The sequence below is a fragment of the Mirounga angustirostris genome, unplaced genomic scaffold, assembly GCF_029215605.1.
Source record: "Mirounga angustirostris isolate CCGP_5_RB_7025 unplaced genomic scaffold, mMirAng1.0.hap1 SCAF_16, whole genome shotgun sequence".
Taxonomy (NCBI): Eukaryota; Metazoa; Chordata; class Mammalia; order Carnivora; family Phocidae; genus Mirounga; species Mirounga angustirostris.
Genome location: NW_026991724.1, coordinates 59,386,724 through 59,402,928, shown reverse-complemented (window position 1 = coordinate 59,402,928; position 16,205 = coordinate 59,386,724). Strand labels below are relative to the sequence as shown.

General features: G+C 45.4%; 1 protein-coding gene across 13 annotated transcripts in view; it reads left to right on the top strand.

Moving 5' to 3' along the window:
- Positions 1 to 13,135, top strand: part of LOC123842382 (zinc finger protein 418-like) — a 45,001-nt gene extending 31,866 nt beyond the window's left edge. For 4 of the 13 annotated variants that reach the window (XM_064580180.1, XM_064580178.1, XM_064580179.1 and 1 more), the window contains one exon: positions 2,200 to 11,758. In XM_064580180.1, coding sequence (XP_064436250.1) covers positions 2,200 to 4,940 — 2,741 coding nt within the window. In that variant the 3' untranslated portion in view covers positions 4,941 to 11,758. The other 9 variants (XM_064580190.1, XM_064580186.1, XM_064580187.1 and 6 more) reach the window with 7 other exon arrangements.
- Positions 13,136 to 16,205: the final 3,070 nt, after the last annotated feature.

The following is a 16,205-nucleotide window of genomic DNA, read 5'->3' as shown; positions in this document are numbered from 1 at the left end:
GAGCCGAAGGCAGTCGCTTAACCAACTGAGCCACCCAGGCGCCCTAATATTTATTTATTTTAGAGAGAATCTCAAGCAGACTCCAAGCTTAGCACAGAGCCCGATGTGGGACATGATACCACAACAATGAGATCACAACCTTAGCCAAGACTAACAGTCAGACGCTTAACCGATTGTGCCCCCCAGGTGCCCCCTCATTTTTTAAAATGAAAACATATTTTATTTATTTGAAAGAGAGAGCAGGGAGGGGCTAAGGGGGAGAGAGAGGGAGAAAGAATCTGAAGCTGACTCTGCACTGACCTGGAGCCCTATGTGGGCTTGATCACCACGACTGTGAGATCATGAACTGAGCCAAAACAAAGAGTTGGAATCAACAGACTGAGCCACCCAGGTGCCCCTCAATATATTTGAAAGGTTCATTTATTTGTTTGGGAGAGAGAGGTAAAGAGATCACCGCAGGGAGGGAGTAGGGGAGAGGGAGATAGACAATCCCAAGCAGGCTCTGACCCTGAGATCACAACCTGAGCCAAAACTAAGAGTTATAGCTCAACCAACTGTGCCCCAGGCTCCCCATAGATTTCACAGCATTTTTTTTTTTTTTAAGATTTTTTTGTTTTTTATTAGGGAGAAAGTATAAGCAGGGGGAGCGGTAGGCAGAGGGAGAGGGAGAAGAAGGCTCCCTGCTCAGCAGGGATCCCCATGTGGGGCTCGATCCCAGGACCCTGGGATCATGACCTCAGCCGAAGGTCAGGTCATGCTTAACCGACTATGCCACACAGGCGCCCCAGATTTCACAACATTATTAAAGAGATTACTCTGCCCTAGTGTAGATTTTTGGCATAATTTTCAAAGATGAGTTCACTATATATATGTGCATTTACTTTTGGGCTCTTTATTCTATTGCCCTAGGATTATTACTGGTTTATGTGCCAGTACCCTGTTGTTTTGAATACTATAGCTTTGTAATCTAGTTTGAAATCATAAATGTGCTGCCTTCAGCTTTGATCTCTCTCACTATTGCTTTGGCTTTAGCCTTTGGTTGACTTGGTGGCAGGGGTGCCAGTGTCCCCTGTGGAGCTGGCAGCCGGAGTCTGTGCTGAGCAGGGACTGCAGGAGCACGCGCCCTGTGGCTGATGGAGGTAGCCCCAGCCCTTATTTCCCACCTACCCCACAGTCTCTGCTACAGCAGGCTCCAGTTATCTTTCCTGTGTGCTTGTGCCCTTCTTTATGCTCCACTGTGCCTACTTAGTCTTAATGGCACTGTTGAGCTCGCTGAGGTAATGCCGTGATTTTTGTTGCCGTGAAGGATGGTATCTCCTATTCTCCCATCCTGCTGCCATCAGTCACATAGGATGTTTTTCTGTGTCTGCTCTCCTGAGTAGCTCTGGGACAGTTTGGTTGTCCACGTGCCCTGTTTTCCTTCAGTATTTCTATCCTCCTGGTATCTTGTAGTTGCTCAGGAGGGCTTATAGGGAGGAGTCCTTTGTGTGTCATAGCATGGACATTCTCCACACATGACCAGGTGGGCTCACAGGGGCTCTGTTTCTGGTGAATAGAAGCTGGGGAAGGGGTGATATCAGGCCTGTGTTCAGAACATACCGGGCACCTTTGTTTGTTCAACCAGAATTTGGTGTGATTGCCAATGGCCACACCCCGTTTCTGTCTTTCCTTCTTCATTGTTGACAGTTTGTGGACTTCTGAATTCTACTCTTTGGTAATTCCATGACGTCCAGTATAGGGGTAATTAATGCATCTTGGGCATTCACGTCTCACAAATTTCTCTCACTACTATTTCTGTGTAGTCTAACATTCACCCCTGAAAGTTTTACCATGACATATTCACATGCACTTAAAGTGATATTGAACAGCAGCAAATTTATTGGGATTGGATTTTCCTTCAGCCTTGTACTTAGACAGATATCACCAGCAGAATTAGTCCTACGCTAACTTGTGGGAAGAGAAGTAAGGTTTCGACCCTGGCTCTCTTCCTTCTGTCATACCCTAGTTTCCTATTCTTTTAGTGAGCTCTCCACATTACTTTGACTATCAGGACCCAATAATGCACAGCAACCACTCCAGCTGTTTTCCATCTCCAGGGTCTGGAAAAGCATGCCTAGGTGAGACCCATGCATATTATGTGATGGGCTCACCCCTTCACTATTGTCAACACAAATTTCACCAGCGCTTCTTTGCCTTCAGGTTGTTGCTGTGGAGCAGAGGATGAGGAGGCACCCTTTGCCCAGAGCACTTCTGTAGGCGTGTCACAGACCAGGACGCCCAAGGCAGCTCAGTCTTGCCGGAAGACCCACCCCTGTGAGATGTGTGGTTCAATCTTGAGAGACATTTTCCACTTGGCTGCGCACCAGGGAAAAGAAAACAGCCAGAGACTGTTGAGGTGTGGGGCCTGTGGGAAACGATTTTATTTCAGTGTAAAGTCTCAGCAGCAGCAGGAGCAGCACGTGGGAGCAGAATCCTTCAGAAGCCGTGTGGACAGGGCCTCTGTTGTGAAGAGCTGGGGATTCCATGGTTCAGGAAAGCCCCTTACCTGTGGAGAAGTTCAGAAGGACTTCCTGTCTGGCTCGGGGCATCTGCAGCAAGAGGCCACTCGTACTGGGGAGAAGCCACACACGATCACCCAGTGCAGGGCAACTTTACAAAGCAGAAAAAGTCATGATACTTGGGGAGAATGCAAGAATGCGTTTGGTCCCACACATTCGCACGTTCAGGACCAGGGTGTCCACCTTGGAAGATGGTCCTTTGTGTGCAGTAAATGTGGGAAAACATTCAGGTATAAATCTTTATTTGCTATACACCAGACGTTCCATACTGGAGAAAGAGGTTATAAGTTTAGCAAATACGGAAAATTCCTTAGGCATTGGTCAGCTTGCAGTCAACATGAAAAGACTCATACTCTGCTCAAGCAGTACATGTGCAGCAAATGTGGGAAATCCTTAAGCCAGAAATCTGGCCTCATTCATCCCCAGAGATGGCACAATGGAGAAAAGAGTTATGTTTGCAGTGGATGTGCAAAATCTTTTATCCACAGATCAGTGTTGATTACTCATAGGGTTCACCCTGGAGAAAGGTTTTATAAGTGTCGTGGCTGTGCAAAATCTTTTTCTACTATGTCTGCCCTTGCTTATCATCAGAGATCTCACACTAGGGAAAGACCTTATGAGTGCAGTGAATGTGGGAAATCTTTTACCACTTGTTCTAACCTCCGTTGTCACCAGAGAGTTCACACTGGAGAAAGGCCCTATGAGTGCAGTGAATGTGGCAAGTCCTTTGTCCGAAGAAATATCCTCAAACTACACATAAAGATTCACTCAGGTGAAAGGCCTTACAAGTGTAACGAATGTGGGAAATCTTTTAAGTGGAAGTCAGCATTGATTAAACACCAGAGAATTCACACAGGAGAAAGGCCTTATGAGTGCAGTGAATGTGGGAAATCTTTTAGCACTAAGTCTGTCCTCCATGATCACCAAAGAGTTCACACTGGAGAAAGGCCTTATGAGTGCAATGACTGTGAGAAATCTTTTACCACCAAATCGGCCCTCCATTATCACCAAAGAGTTCACACCAGAGAGCAGCCTTATGTGTGCAGTGAATGTGGCAAGTCGTTTGTCCAAAGAAGTAGCCTCAATATACACATAAAGGTTCATTCAGGTGAAAAGCCTTATAAGTGTAATGAATGTGGGAAATTTTTGAAGTGTAAGTCAACACTGATTAAACACCAGAGAATTCACACAGGAGAAAGGCCTTATGAGTGCAGTGAATGTGGGAAATCCTTTGCCACTAGTTCTGTCCTTCATTCTCACCAGAGAGTTCACACTGGAGAAAGGCCTTATGAATGCAGTGAATGTGAGAAATCTTTTACTGGCATTTCAGGACTCCACTATCATCAGAGAGTCCACACTGGAGAGAAACCTTATGAATGCAGTGAATGTGGCAAGTCCTTCGTCCAAAAAAGTAGCCTCAATGTACACAAAAAGGTCCACTCAGGTGAAAAGCCTTACAAGTGTAATGAATGTGGGAAATCATTGAAATGTAAGTCAACATTTGTTGAACACCAGAGAATTCACACAGGAGACCGGCCTCATGAGTGCCATGATTGTGGGAAATCTTTTACGTCTAGGTCTACCCTTCGTTCTCACCAGAGAGTTCACACTGGAGAACGGCCTTATGAATGCAGTGACTGTGGGAAGTCTTTTACCACTACTTCTCACCTTCGTTCTCACAAGAGAGTTCACAATAGTGAAAGGCCTTATGAATGCAGTGAATGTGGCAAGTCCTTTTGCCGAAGGAATAGTCTCAATGTACACATCAAGATTCATTCGGGTGAAAGGCCTTACAAATGTAATGTATGTGGGAAATCTTTGAACTATAAGTCGACGTTCATACAACACCAGAGAATTCACACAGGAGAAAAGCCTTATCTGTGCAGTGAATGTGGGAAATCTTTTAGTTACAGCCGCGCCCTCCGGTATCATCGTCAAAGTCACCTTGCAGTAAGTCCTTATGATTGTAGTGATTGTGGGAAATCTTTTACTTGTAGTTCTTACCTCCGTGATCACCAGAGAGTTCACACTGGAGAAAGGCCTTATAAATGCAGTCACTGTGGGAAAACTTTCACTTCTCGTTCCCTCCTCCGTTCTCACCAGAGATTTCACACTGGAAAAAGGCCTTATGAGTGCAGAGAATGTGGCAAGTCCTTCTTCCAAAGAAGTGCCCTGAATGTACACATAAAGGTTCACTCACGTGAAAAGCCTTATAAGTGTAATGAATGTGGGAAATTGTTGAAGTACAAGTCGACATTCATAATACACCAGAGAATTCACACAGGAGAAAGACCTTACGCTTGCAGTGAATGTGAGAAATCTTTTATCAGTTATGGTGCTCTCAGTTACCATCACAGAGTTCACATTGGAGAAAGACATTAAGAGTACCGGGGATGTGGGAAATCTTTCAGCTAAATTTCCAGTCTCATTCAAGATGAGAAAGTACGCAGTAAATAGTGTCTTTATGGGTAGTAACATGAACTAAATGGTTCTGTTCACTGATGTTAATATGTTGACTCCCTGTCCTGTAATGCAATAGGAGTAGCAGGTGATGTCTTTGGGAGGTAATTGATACTAGAATGGATCATGTGTGTGAATTCCTAATGAATGGTTTTAATGTCTTCTAAGTATTCTGAGACAGCTTGCTTCCCCTATCAATCATGTGAGGACCCTTTGGGGAGATCTATAAATCCGGAAGCTGGTCCTCACCAGACACAAAACCAGACCGTATGGGGAATGTTATGGGACATATCCAGTCTCCAGAAGTGAGAAATTTCTGTTGCTTACAAGCCACCCAGTTTATCATATTTTGTGAGAGCGGCCTCAGCTAAGACACAGGTGAAGAATGTGGGTAATGTTTTGGGCAAAGATAACCGTTTCATAAAAATCCGAATTCACCTTGGAGCATGACCACATGAGTGAGGTGAAGGACACCAGTCCTTCAGCTAGACATCTGTCTTCATTCCACACTTCAGAGTTCACACTGCAGAAAGACTTTAAAATGGTGGAGAATGTGATAGTTCCTTCCTTAGTGTATTATGCTGAGGAGAACCTTATGAGGCAGCCACCTTCCTGAATTGAGTTTTGTTCACCTGCCTGTCCACAGTGGAGTGACTTCCCGTAAGTTCCAGCTATTTGGGAAAGTTCAGAAGTTGTATTGGGTGTTCTGATGTGTCTGAAGTCATTGCTGGAAGTCACTGTCAGATTCTGTGACAGAAATCATTTCACTTCTGCCACCTGGATGGTCCCAGTAACGAACATCTGTCACCACCCAGCTTAATGACGCTGACCACTTTGCTTTGTCGTTTGCTGATGGAAGTTATGGGTACTGGGATCTCCTCATTGCCTTCTAAGTTACCAGTCAGTCACCAGTCAGGGTGTTCAGGGACGTCCCTCCCCTCTGGCCTGTCAGGATTAAGGTCTCCTGCCTGTGAGGCTCCTACAGACCTCCAGGCAGCTCACAGCCCCCACAGCTGCTGTCTGCCTGGCCTTGTAAAGTGTCCTGCACACGCCAAGCTTTAGTTTTCCACCAAACACCCAAGTACAGTTTTTCAGCCCCTTGTTGACCCTCCGTACCTCTTGAGTTCTGGATGGTGTTTTGCAGAGAAAGAGTAAATATTTTAGGGACGTTGTTAGTCTCCTGAGGATTGTGATAAATCTTTGCAGCTTCTAAGTCAGCAACACAGGAATTGGGTGCTATGTGCTGCTCTGGTTTATGCATTACTAAATGCCTTTTTTGTTTAATTACCATTAGTCTTAGGTGTTAAATTCACTTTAAGGGGTGGTGTGAAATTAGAATTGAGCTCTGCCAGACATAGGAGTGAACAGAGTTCATTGCCACCCAAACTTACTGTGTCTCAGAGTGGATGATTGCAAATAAACAATACAGAGGTCAGTTCTGCTCTCCAGCTTGGGCTTTAATTTGCATTAAAACTCAAGACCTTTGTTATGGGCTGAATTCTGTACCTAACATTCATATGTTAAAGTTGTAAGCCCCAGTACCTCACAATGTGACACTGTTAGCTACAGCATCTTTAAAGAGACCAGAAGTTGAAATGGGTTATTAGGATGGACTCTTAGGCAGTATGACTGGCTTCATGATAAGAAGAGATGAGGATACAGGCACACACAGATGACCATGTGAAGAAAGGGAATCCCCAGATCTAAGCCAAGGACAGAGGCCTCAGAAGAAACTAACCCTGCTGACCCGTTAGGTCTAATTTCTAGACTCCAGATTTGTGGGAAAATAAATTTCTCTTGTGTAATCACCCAGTGTGGGGTCCTGTGTAATACCAGTTGTAGCTAATACAGCCTCCCGGGATCCACATCTGGGTTTTGTGGTCTGGATCCTAGCAAGTTTTGTGTGCTCAGAGGTCACCATGAAAAGGGAGCAGTTGAGACCATTCCAGTGGTGTGGAAACAACAGGAATATTTTGCTTCTCCACAGCTGATAGCACAGGATGCCAGGCGCTGTTGAGTGGAATCTCTACCCCAGATCCTTCAACGGAGCCTTGTGACCTGGTGTACAGTATTCACTTGTAACACCACAGGCAGGGGAACTATAATTGGTAATCTGGATGATTGGGCAATTAGGGAGCAGAGGAGACACCAGCCACCTAGGTGGTGTGTATCTCTTAAAAAAGTATCCACATGGGGCGCCTGGGTGGCTCAGTTGGTTAAGCGACTGCCTTCGGCTCAGGTCATGATCCTGGAGTCCCGGGATCGAGTCCTGCGTTGGGCTCCCTGCTCAGCAGGGGGTCTGCTTCTCCCTCTGACCCTCCCCCCTCTCATGTGCTCTCTCTCATTCTCTCTCTCAAATAAATAAATAAAATCTTTAAAAAAAAAAAGTGTATCCACAGATGTTGTAGTGACTGGCTGGGCAGGATCAGTGTGCACAGAAATTCTCCACTTTCAGACACACGTATCCTGTGTGACAGAGGTCCTTGTCATAAAATAATCCCAAAGTCTCTGAATTCTTCTATCCCCTGTGGTGCTAACATGTCAAGGCCGTTGTGACAAGTGAAGGCAGGAGAAAGGTAAAGACAAGGGAGAATTCATCCTCCAGGGATGTAGCTTTTGTGACGCTGCCCAGTCAGCATTCTTGTTGGTATCCTAAAGGACTGTGGCAGACACCTGTTCTGAAACATCCTCTTCCCAGGGTGTCTCCCAGGTACTCCCCAGCCTCTAGGGCTAAAAAAGCAGATCTTTCTGGAGGTGGTGGTGCGGAGTCCTACTCATGTTATGGTTGCTCAAGATAGTCTTCTGCCCCAAAGTCCATAAATAAACATTTCTCCTCTAGGTGGACTTCTCAGCCTTTTTCGTTGGCCTGAGGGCTGGAGGTGGTTTTGCACGTATGTCCCTTTCATTCAACAGTACTGTTTTCTTCTCTGGGTGTACCACTATTGATCTCTTCATCTGTTTGGAGGATGTGGGTTATTTCCAGTGTTTCCCTTTCACAAACAAATCCCTCTATATATTTTCATTATAATTCATTTCATTTCTGTTAAAACTCAAAGCACAATGGCTAAGTCACAGGTAGGTGAGTGTTAACATTTTCATGAAAGGGTCAAAATGGGATGTGAAGTGTTCACTATTGCATTCCCACCAGGCATGTATGAGAGCTCCAGTGTGTCCAGTCCCTGCCAGTACTTCATAGGGCGTCTAATGACAGTCCTTTTAGTAGGTGTGTAGTGCTATGTTGTAATTGTATTTCCTAAGGATTCACTTTCAGCATTTTTTTCTTGTGTTTATTTACCACCTGTATGTGTTCTTTGGTACAATTTCTGTTTGTACCATTTGCCTGTTTTCTTTGATGTGATTATGGCTAGTTCCCTTTTCAATTACAAATTAGCCATGCACACAACAAAGGTAAATGTTAAAATTTTTCTCATTCTTACATGGTGTGACATTTTTCTTTATGTTTTCATGGTACTACTAAAGGCTATTTCTCCCATTAACTACTTCAGATTTTTGTGGCCTACTCACTGTCATGGACCAAAACACTTCACGTGTTTAAGTCTAGGGTACATTCATTCCATTTATCATCATTTTCTTAAGTCCAGGCCTTTAGAAGAACAAAAATCCATCCCTGCTCTGTAGTGTTTGCCAATTTCCAGAGTGTAAATTCTCCCATTGTGAGAGTGGGATATTCTCAGAGAAGGTGCTGAATAACTATGTGGGTGTTTGGTGGAAAACCACTCACTGTGGGGGCTGTGAGCTGGCTGGAGGTCTGCAGGAACCTCACAGGCAGGGGACCTTAATCCTGACAGGCCAGAGGGGAGGGACGTCCCTGAACACCCTGACTGGTGACTGAAAATTTGGCTGGTCTCACGTTAGTAGTGACAAGGTTGTCATGTACACCCACTCAGGTCAGAGTCGCCTCCTCCGATTCCACCCAGTACACTGGGAGAAATTCTCACCGTGGGACGCCAGCCTCCAAGTGATTTAATTTCTCCTTTTTCTGTAATAGTTGACTGCTGGTCCCGAAAGAGTCGACATTCATCTGAGCATCTCACCACTGCTCTGGGCTGTGTTCCCAGGCAGCTGTCTCAGAGGAAGTCCGCTGGGCCCGGGGAGGTGATCGGTCACTGGGCACTTCCGGCCTTCCCCTGGCCTGGAAGGACTGGGAGCCAGGTGGGGCGTGGCCTCTCCCAGAAAAGACGGGGATTCCCTCCTGTTTGGGGCCTTGCCCAGAAGATCAAGAGTCAGTCCAGGCCTCCCTCTTCACCCGAAGGAGGTTCCCTACCAGAAGGAAGAGGGTCCCTGGGTCAGGTGTGTGGCAACCTGTGGAGGCCTTACCCCCCCACACACAGACACATATGTGGGATCAGGGTCTCATTTCAGAGGACATACCAGGAAGGGGCCTGCAGGGGGCCCTGGTGCCTGGTGGGAGGGCAGGGCAGAGACAGAGGAGTCACTTGGAAGTTGTTGGAAGAACCCTCTGCGTTAAGTACCTGTACTTTACTGGAGAGGAAGTTCCCACCATCAGTCCTTAAGGCAGTGCCCTGCCCAGAGCTCTGGCCATTCTTGCCCCTCAGGGACACAGCACAGTCCACAGGTGAGTCCTCCATTCTTCCCACCAGCACTATCATTACCTCTCTGGTGCTGATGGGTGTAGAAGTCTGGACTACACTCAGCGGATTAGGTTGTCCACAGTTATCTTAAGGGGAAAAAAAAAAAACCTCAGGTGCAGATTTTTCAACAAATTACGACTTTGGGGCGCCTGAATGGCTCAGTCAGTTAAGCCCTTAGGCTCGGGTCACAATCTCGGTGTCCTGGGATTGAGCCCTGCTTTGGGCTCCCTGCTTAGTCGGGAGTTTACTTCTCCCTCTTCCACTGGCCCTCCCCCTGCTTGTGCTCTCTCTCTCTCTCTGAAATAAATAAAATATTAAAAAAAAAAAAACCCGGGCGCCTCGGTGGCTCAGTCATTAAGCGTCTGCCTTCGGCTCAGGTCATGATCCCAGGGTCCTGGGATCGAACCCCGCATCGGGCTCCCTGCTCAACGGAAAGCCTGCTTCTCCCTCCCACTCCCCCTGCTTGTGTTCCCTCTCTTGCTATGTCTCTCTCTGTCAAATAAATAAAATCTTTAAAAAAAAAAAAAAAAAAAACCCAAAAACAAATTATGACTTGAGCACCTAGCCTGGGGTTCCCAAACAGACTAGGTTTGGCCACTCCCTGGTGACAAAATCCAAAGTCAGAGAAAGCATTGGTGGTAAACAAGAAAGGAATCTCAGGGAGCCCAACACAGAGAAGACCATGGCCGAACCTCTTAATGATTGTCTCCAAAGGGCTGAGAAACACTTCCAGGTTTATAGAAGGAAAACGTGGGGCCAAGGTGGATGGGTACATGCAGGTAGGCAGTGAAAGTCAAATAGATCATAGTCCTGGAGTCAGTCATGGGTGGGGACTTGCTGGCTCAGGGCAATCCTTAGTGCTCGAGGGGGTAGTTTTTGTTCCCATCAGGGGATGCCTTGCCAGCAGGGTCTTCCATCTGAGTCTAGAGACAAGCTGGAAAGAAGAACCCGACTAGAAAGTTTGAGGTCAAAATGGGGGCAGCCAAGGTCTTCTCAGTTCTAAGAAAAACGGTATGTATGGGTAAAGCCAACTCAGGTCCTCGGGTGACCTAGTAATCTTAAGGTTAAACAAGTACCCTTAGCCTACATGACTGATTTACTTTTCTGTTTATCTATAGACCATGCATTCTCTCCTAGAAAGAGCTGGGAACTTCTGAATGCCACAAAGCAAAACAGACCCTCTTGTACAAACCCCAGGTTCTAAGGAACCAGACCCCCTTGTACAACCTCCCAGCACCGTGACAATATCTATAGCTAGCACATCGAGTCTGCATATAGTCAAGAAGTGTTAAAGACTGCTGTTATCCCTTTACTGGTTAGCTGCCCTAAACTCCTTTAAAAACCCCTGGGTGAGGCAGAAACCTTGGAGGTGGCCTTTATACAAGAGTCCACCTTCTCCGCAGGTGGCCAGCCTTCCAAATAAAGCTCATTTTCCTTTCCAGTCAATACTTCTCTGTTGAGTATTGACTTTTGGAGTGCTAGGCAACCGAAATTGGGATTTGGTAAAACGTATTTGAACACAGACACAGAGCAATCCATCCATTTGCCAAAGCAATTCTAAAAGGATATCATGGGGCGTCTGGGTGGCTCTGTTGGTTACACGTTTGCTTTTGGCTCAGGTCATGATCTCAGGGTCCTGGGATCAAGCCCCACGTCTGGCTCCCTGCTCATGGGGGAGTCTACTTCTCCCTCTGCCCCGCCCCCCACTCATGTTCTCTCTCCAGTAAATAAAATCTTCTTTAAAAAATAAAAGGATATTATATGGGGCGCCTGTGTGTCTCAGTCAGATAACAGTCCACCTCTTGATTTTGGCTCAGCTGGTGATCTGGGGATTATGAGATCAAGCCCAGCATTGGGCTCCATCCTCACTGTGGTGTCTGCTTGAGTTTCTCTCACTTCCTGTCCATCTGCCCGTCCTACTGCTCACGCTCGCTCTCTTTAAATAAATAAATTAATTAATTTTAAAAAATCTTAGAAAAAGTATACCATACTGCAAATATTGTTTCTCTGGACCAGGCACAGTGGTTAAAGGTTTTTCACTTTTTATGTTCATAAAGGAGCACTTACCCACTAATAAAGTACAGTAAATCAGACATTCTAGACATTACCTTTTTCAAAAAAGATTTTATGTATTTATTTCAGAGAGAGAGAAAAAGAGAGCAAGCACAGAGAACGGAGGTCAGAGGAAGATGGACAAGCAGACTCCCCGCTGAGTAGGGAGCCCCAATGCAGGGCTCAATCCCAGGACCCCAAGATCATGCATGACCTGAGCTGAAGTTGGACACTTAACCAACTGAGTCATCCAGGCCCTCCTTTACACATCAGTTTTTAAATGAAGGAAACAAATGTGTACTGATAAATTTTAGAGCCTGTATTCTGGAATCCTGTAGCTATAGAGGAGATTCGTGTCAGTCACAAGAATATCAGGTCCCGGTCTTCAGGAACACAAGGAGAACATGGAACATTCAACTGTGTGTCTATCTTACCCAGAGACATCTTAAAAACTGACTCCTGGGCTACCACTATAGTGTCTGAGTCAGTAGGTGTGGGATGTGGGCTGAGAATGAACATTTTTAATGAGCTGAGGTAAAGCTAATGGAGAGGGTCAGTGCAGAGATGAAACTGTGAAAACAGGTTTTTTAGGGAAGGCCAGGCTGCCTCCCTCCAGGCTCCAGGACAGGAGGCTGTAGATGTACAGACTGTTATGAGCAGCACAGCAAAGGGTTTCTCATGCACAACTGCCGAGTGTCTCTGCAGTGAGCCAAGCAGGGTAAAAGCTTAAAGGGCTGGAGTCCCAGGGTCTCCACTGCAGAAGAGTCCACAGGAAGCCACCTAGGCACCTGCTTCTTTCGTGTGGAACTGCAAATCAACAAAGAGGCCACTAGGTGCAGGTGGCGCCAATGCCCTTCCACCTAGAGAGGCAAACTGAAACCTAACATTTATAAATGCCTCAATGTTAGGAAGTCAAAACCTAAAAACATCCAATCACACACAGCGAACTATGTTGGGCTTCACAGTGAGCATGGAGCCTAGTTAAAATTTTAAAAAGCAAGGGGCCCACGGGTGGCTAATTTGATTAAGTGTATGACACTTGATTTTGGTTGGGGTCATGACCTCAGGGTCTTGAGATCCAGTCCTGCATTAGGCACGGAGACTGGTTAAGAATCTCTCTCCCTCTGCCTTTGCTCCTCTCCCTCTGCTTCATGGACTCGCACTCTAAAAACAAAAACAAAACAAAAAACAAAACCAGAGACAATTTGTGTTTCCCAAGTAAGACAATTCCTTAAACTATAGCCAATCATATAACTTCTTTGTTGCTTCCCTTTTTGGTATTCCCCCCTTTTAAGATTTTATTTATTTATTTGAGAGAGAGAAAGAGAGCAAGCAGAAGCAGGGAGAGTGGCAGGTAGAGGGAGAGAGAAACAGGCTTCCCACTGAGCAGTGAGCCCACTGCAATGCGGGACTCCTTCCCAGGCCCCTGGGATCATGACCTGAGCCAAAAACAGCCCCTTAACCAACTGAGCCATCCAGGCACCCCTTTTTAGATTAGTCTTCTCCCGGGTGCCTGGGTGGCTCAGTTGGTTAAGCGACTGCCTTCGGCTCAGGTCATGATCCTGGAGTCCCGGGATCGAGTCCCGCATCGGGCTCCCTGCTCCGCAGGGAGTCTGCTTCTCCCTCTGACCCTCCTCCTTCTCATGCTCTCTGTCTCTCATTCTCTCTCTCTCTCAAATAAATAAAGAAAATCTTTAAAAAAAAAAAAAAAAAAAGATTAGTCTTCTCCCTAGTTTGGTTTGGTGTTGCCTGAATGGTTTTGGTGTTTGCTCAAATAAGCTCTTTGAAATTTTCTATGTAGTTCACTTCATCTTTTAACAGAGCTAATAAAAATAAAAACCCATAGGACTCATCCTTGCTCAGTGGTGCTCTTATTAATGAGGGCTTCCTTTCTGCCCAGTGGATTATTACACCAACTACTCTCTTCTCACAAAATCACCTCTCGTTTCCATCCCACCTGCCACATTTTAACACTGAATGTAAACTTGAATTTCTGTTTTCATGTTTCCTATGTTTTCCTTGAACATAATACAAGGCATTTGAAGGCAGGACTACTTGTCTTGTGCCTGCATTTCTCCCATGCATCTACCAAAATTTCCTACAAACCCAGTATATGCTCAGTGCACATTTGTGAGACCAGTGAATACACATGACATCGATTTCTGTTCATTTTAATTCTTACGGGCACTGTAAATGTCCTCTTCCCTCTCCAAGGTAGTCTGAAAATTAGTAAAAGAAACCACGTTTAAAATGAAGCTCTCCGGGGTGGGGGATAGGGTAGCTGGGTGATGGACATTAAGGAGAGCACGTGTTGTTAGGAGCTCTGGGTATTATATAAGACTGATGTATCACTGAACTCTAATTCTGAAACTAATAATACATTACATGTTAACTATATTTAAATTTAAAAAATTAAAGTAAAATGAAGCTCTCACAAAGGTAGGAATGGTTAATTAGCAGGAAAAAGGAAGATTATTTTTATCTTGACAAGGGAGGAAACTTTCACAGTAGGAATTTGATCTCCTGCTTTTAACAAAAAGAAGAATGAATGCTCCTTGCCCCAGCAACTACACACTAACCAGGGCATACAGCCAATGAATAATTGTGACAACTGGAAACTCTTGTTCTTCAATGAACTTTTATTGAAAGCAAACCTCCCCAGTCTCCTCCTAAAACCTAATAAAAGCTGACTTTCCTTCTGTTTCTTCAGACTTTCCTGTGGTTTGCCCTACCGTGCTTATCCCCAGTTGAAATTCCTCTGTTAATTCCTAAATAAACTCAGTTTGCTAGTAAAATAAGTGGCTATTTATTTATTTATTTATATATTTATTTATTTTTAAATATTTTATTTATTTATTTGACAGAGAGAGAGACAGCGAGAGAGGGAACACAAGCAGGGGGAGTGGGAGAGGGAGAAGCAGGCTTCCCGCGGAACAGGGAGCCTGATGCGGGGCTCGATCCCAGGACCTGGAATCATGACCTGAGCCGAAGTCAGACGCTTAACGACTGAGCCACCCAGGCGCCCCTGTGGCTATTTATTTTTAAGGATGACAGTAGCATTGCTCAATGTTTTCAGGAATGAAAAAGTTACATTTTGGAGATAAAAGCCCTCACAATGACCAGGCATATTGGTCTAGCAGAGTCACGTCTTCAATTTCATTCCATCTTTTCTCAGGCTTCTTAGAGCCTTCTCTAAAAGTTCTTTCAGGTCATAATGTTTTTGTAGCCTTTAATGATGTGTAGGGAGATGGAATGTGGGTTTCGCCATAGCCATTTCTACCATTGTCTTTAAACAACCTGATAAAGGTTAGAAACTGCTTTCCGAAATGTGCATTTTTCAGCACTCTATTCTAACTTCAATTCCTAAAGTGACACTACCGCCAGTGCCTGAAGAAAGAAGAATCACTTCCCAGCAAGAAGGTGAGATCAGGGCGCCTGGGTGGCTCAGTTGGTTAAGCGACTGCCTTTGGCTCAGGTCATGATCCTGGAGTCCCAGGATCGAGTCCCGCATCAGGCTTCCTGCTCAGCAGGGAGTCTGCTTCTCCCTCTGACCCTCCTCCCTCTCATATGCTCTCTCTCTCTCATTCTTGTTCTCTCAAATAAATAAAGAAAATTTAAAAAAAAAAAAAAAAGAAGGTGAGATCATTGGGTTCAGATAACCCTTTATTTCAGGGCTCAGATTCTCGCGTTGCACACACGCTCCAAATGAAAATGGCAGTATGTGTTCAGTACCCAAAATAGCATGGGTTATGTTGAGCTGTTTGGGATGATGTCAGACTTCTAAAAGGAATTGAGTACATCTGAGAATATGGAGTAAGAATTATATGCATAAAAGTGTCCCTTCATAGATGGGCGCAATCATCACACAGGTAAGAGAGGCTTAGTGTGGAACCAGAGGCTGACCGCGTCATTGACCACATCATTCGGGGTGGCCTACCCTCCCTTGTCCTTCTTCCCTGTCATAGACCTGTATGGGGTGTAAAAAGGAAACCGCAGGCCCCAAATGGAGTCACTTCTGCTAGGCTGTGTCACCAAACCAGGGCATAATACCGAAGCTCACTGCACTTTCAACCTTCCCAGAAATTCAGTTTCCACCGCACAGTCAGGAATCTGCTGGTCAGCACCAAAAAGGTAACGTACGTGGATGCGCCCTCTCCATTCCCCAAAGAAAGATGACGGATTCTCCTAATGAGCCTTTTGTCCCCACAATCTGTCCCCACAATCTCCAACTGACATATTCCTTCTTTCTGTTTATGATACTCTTTTCCTACCTTTAAAAACCGTCCCCTTTCTGTAGCGCTTTGGAGCTGCCCTCTACTTGCTAGATGGGATGCTGCCCAATTCACAAATCAGCGAGTAAAGCCAAAAGCCCTTTAGAATGCACTGTTGAGTTTTTATTATTTAACAGGAAGTTTTCTAAGTTCCTAACTACAAAACTGACTCTAACTCATCCCGGGCGCAAGCATTTAATGAGCAACAACCTTCCAGTTAGACAGCGACTCATTTCTTTCGGAAGTACTTC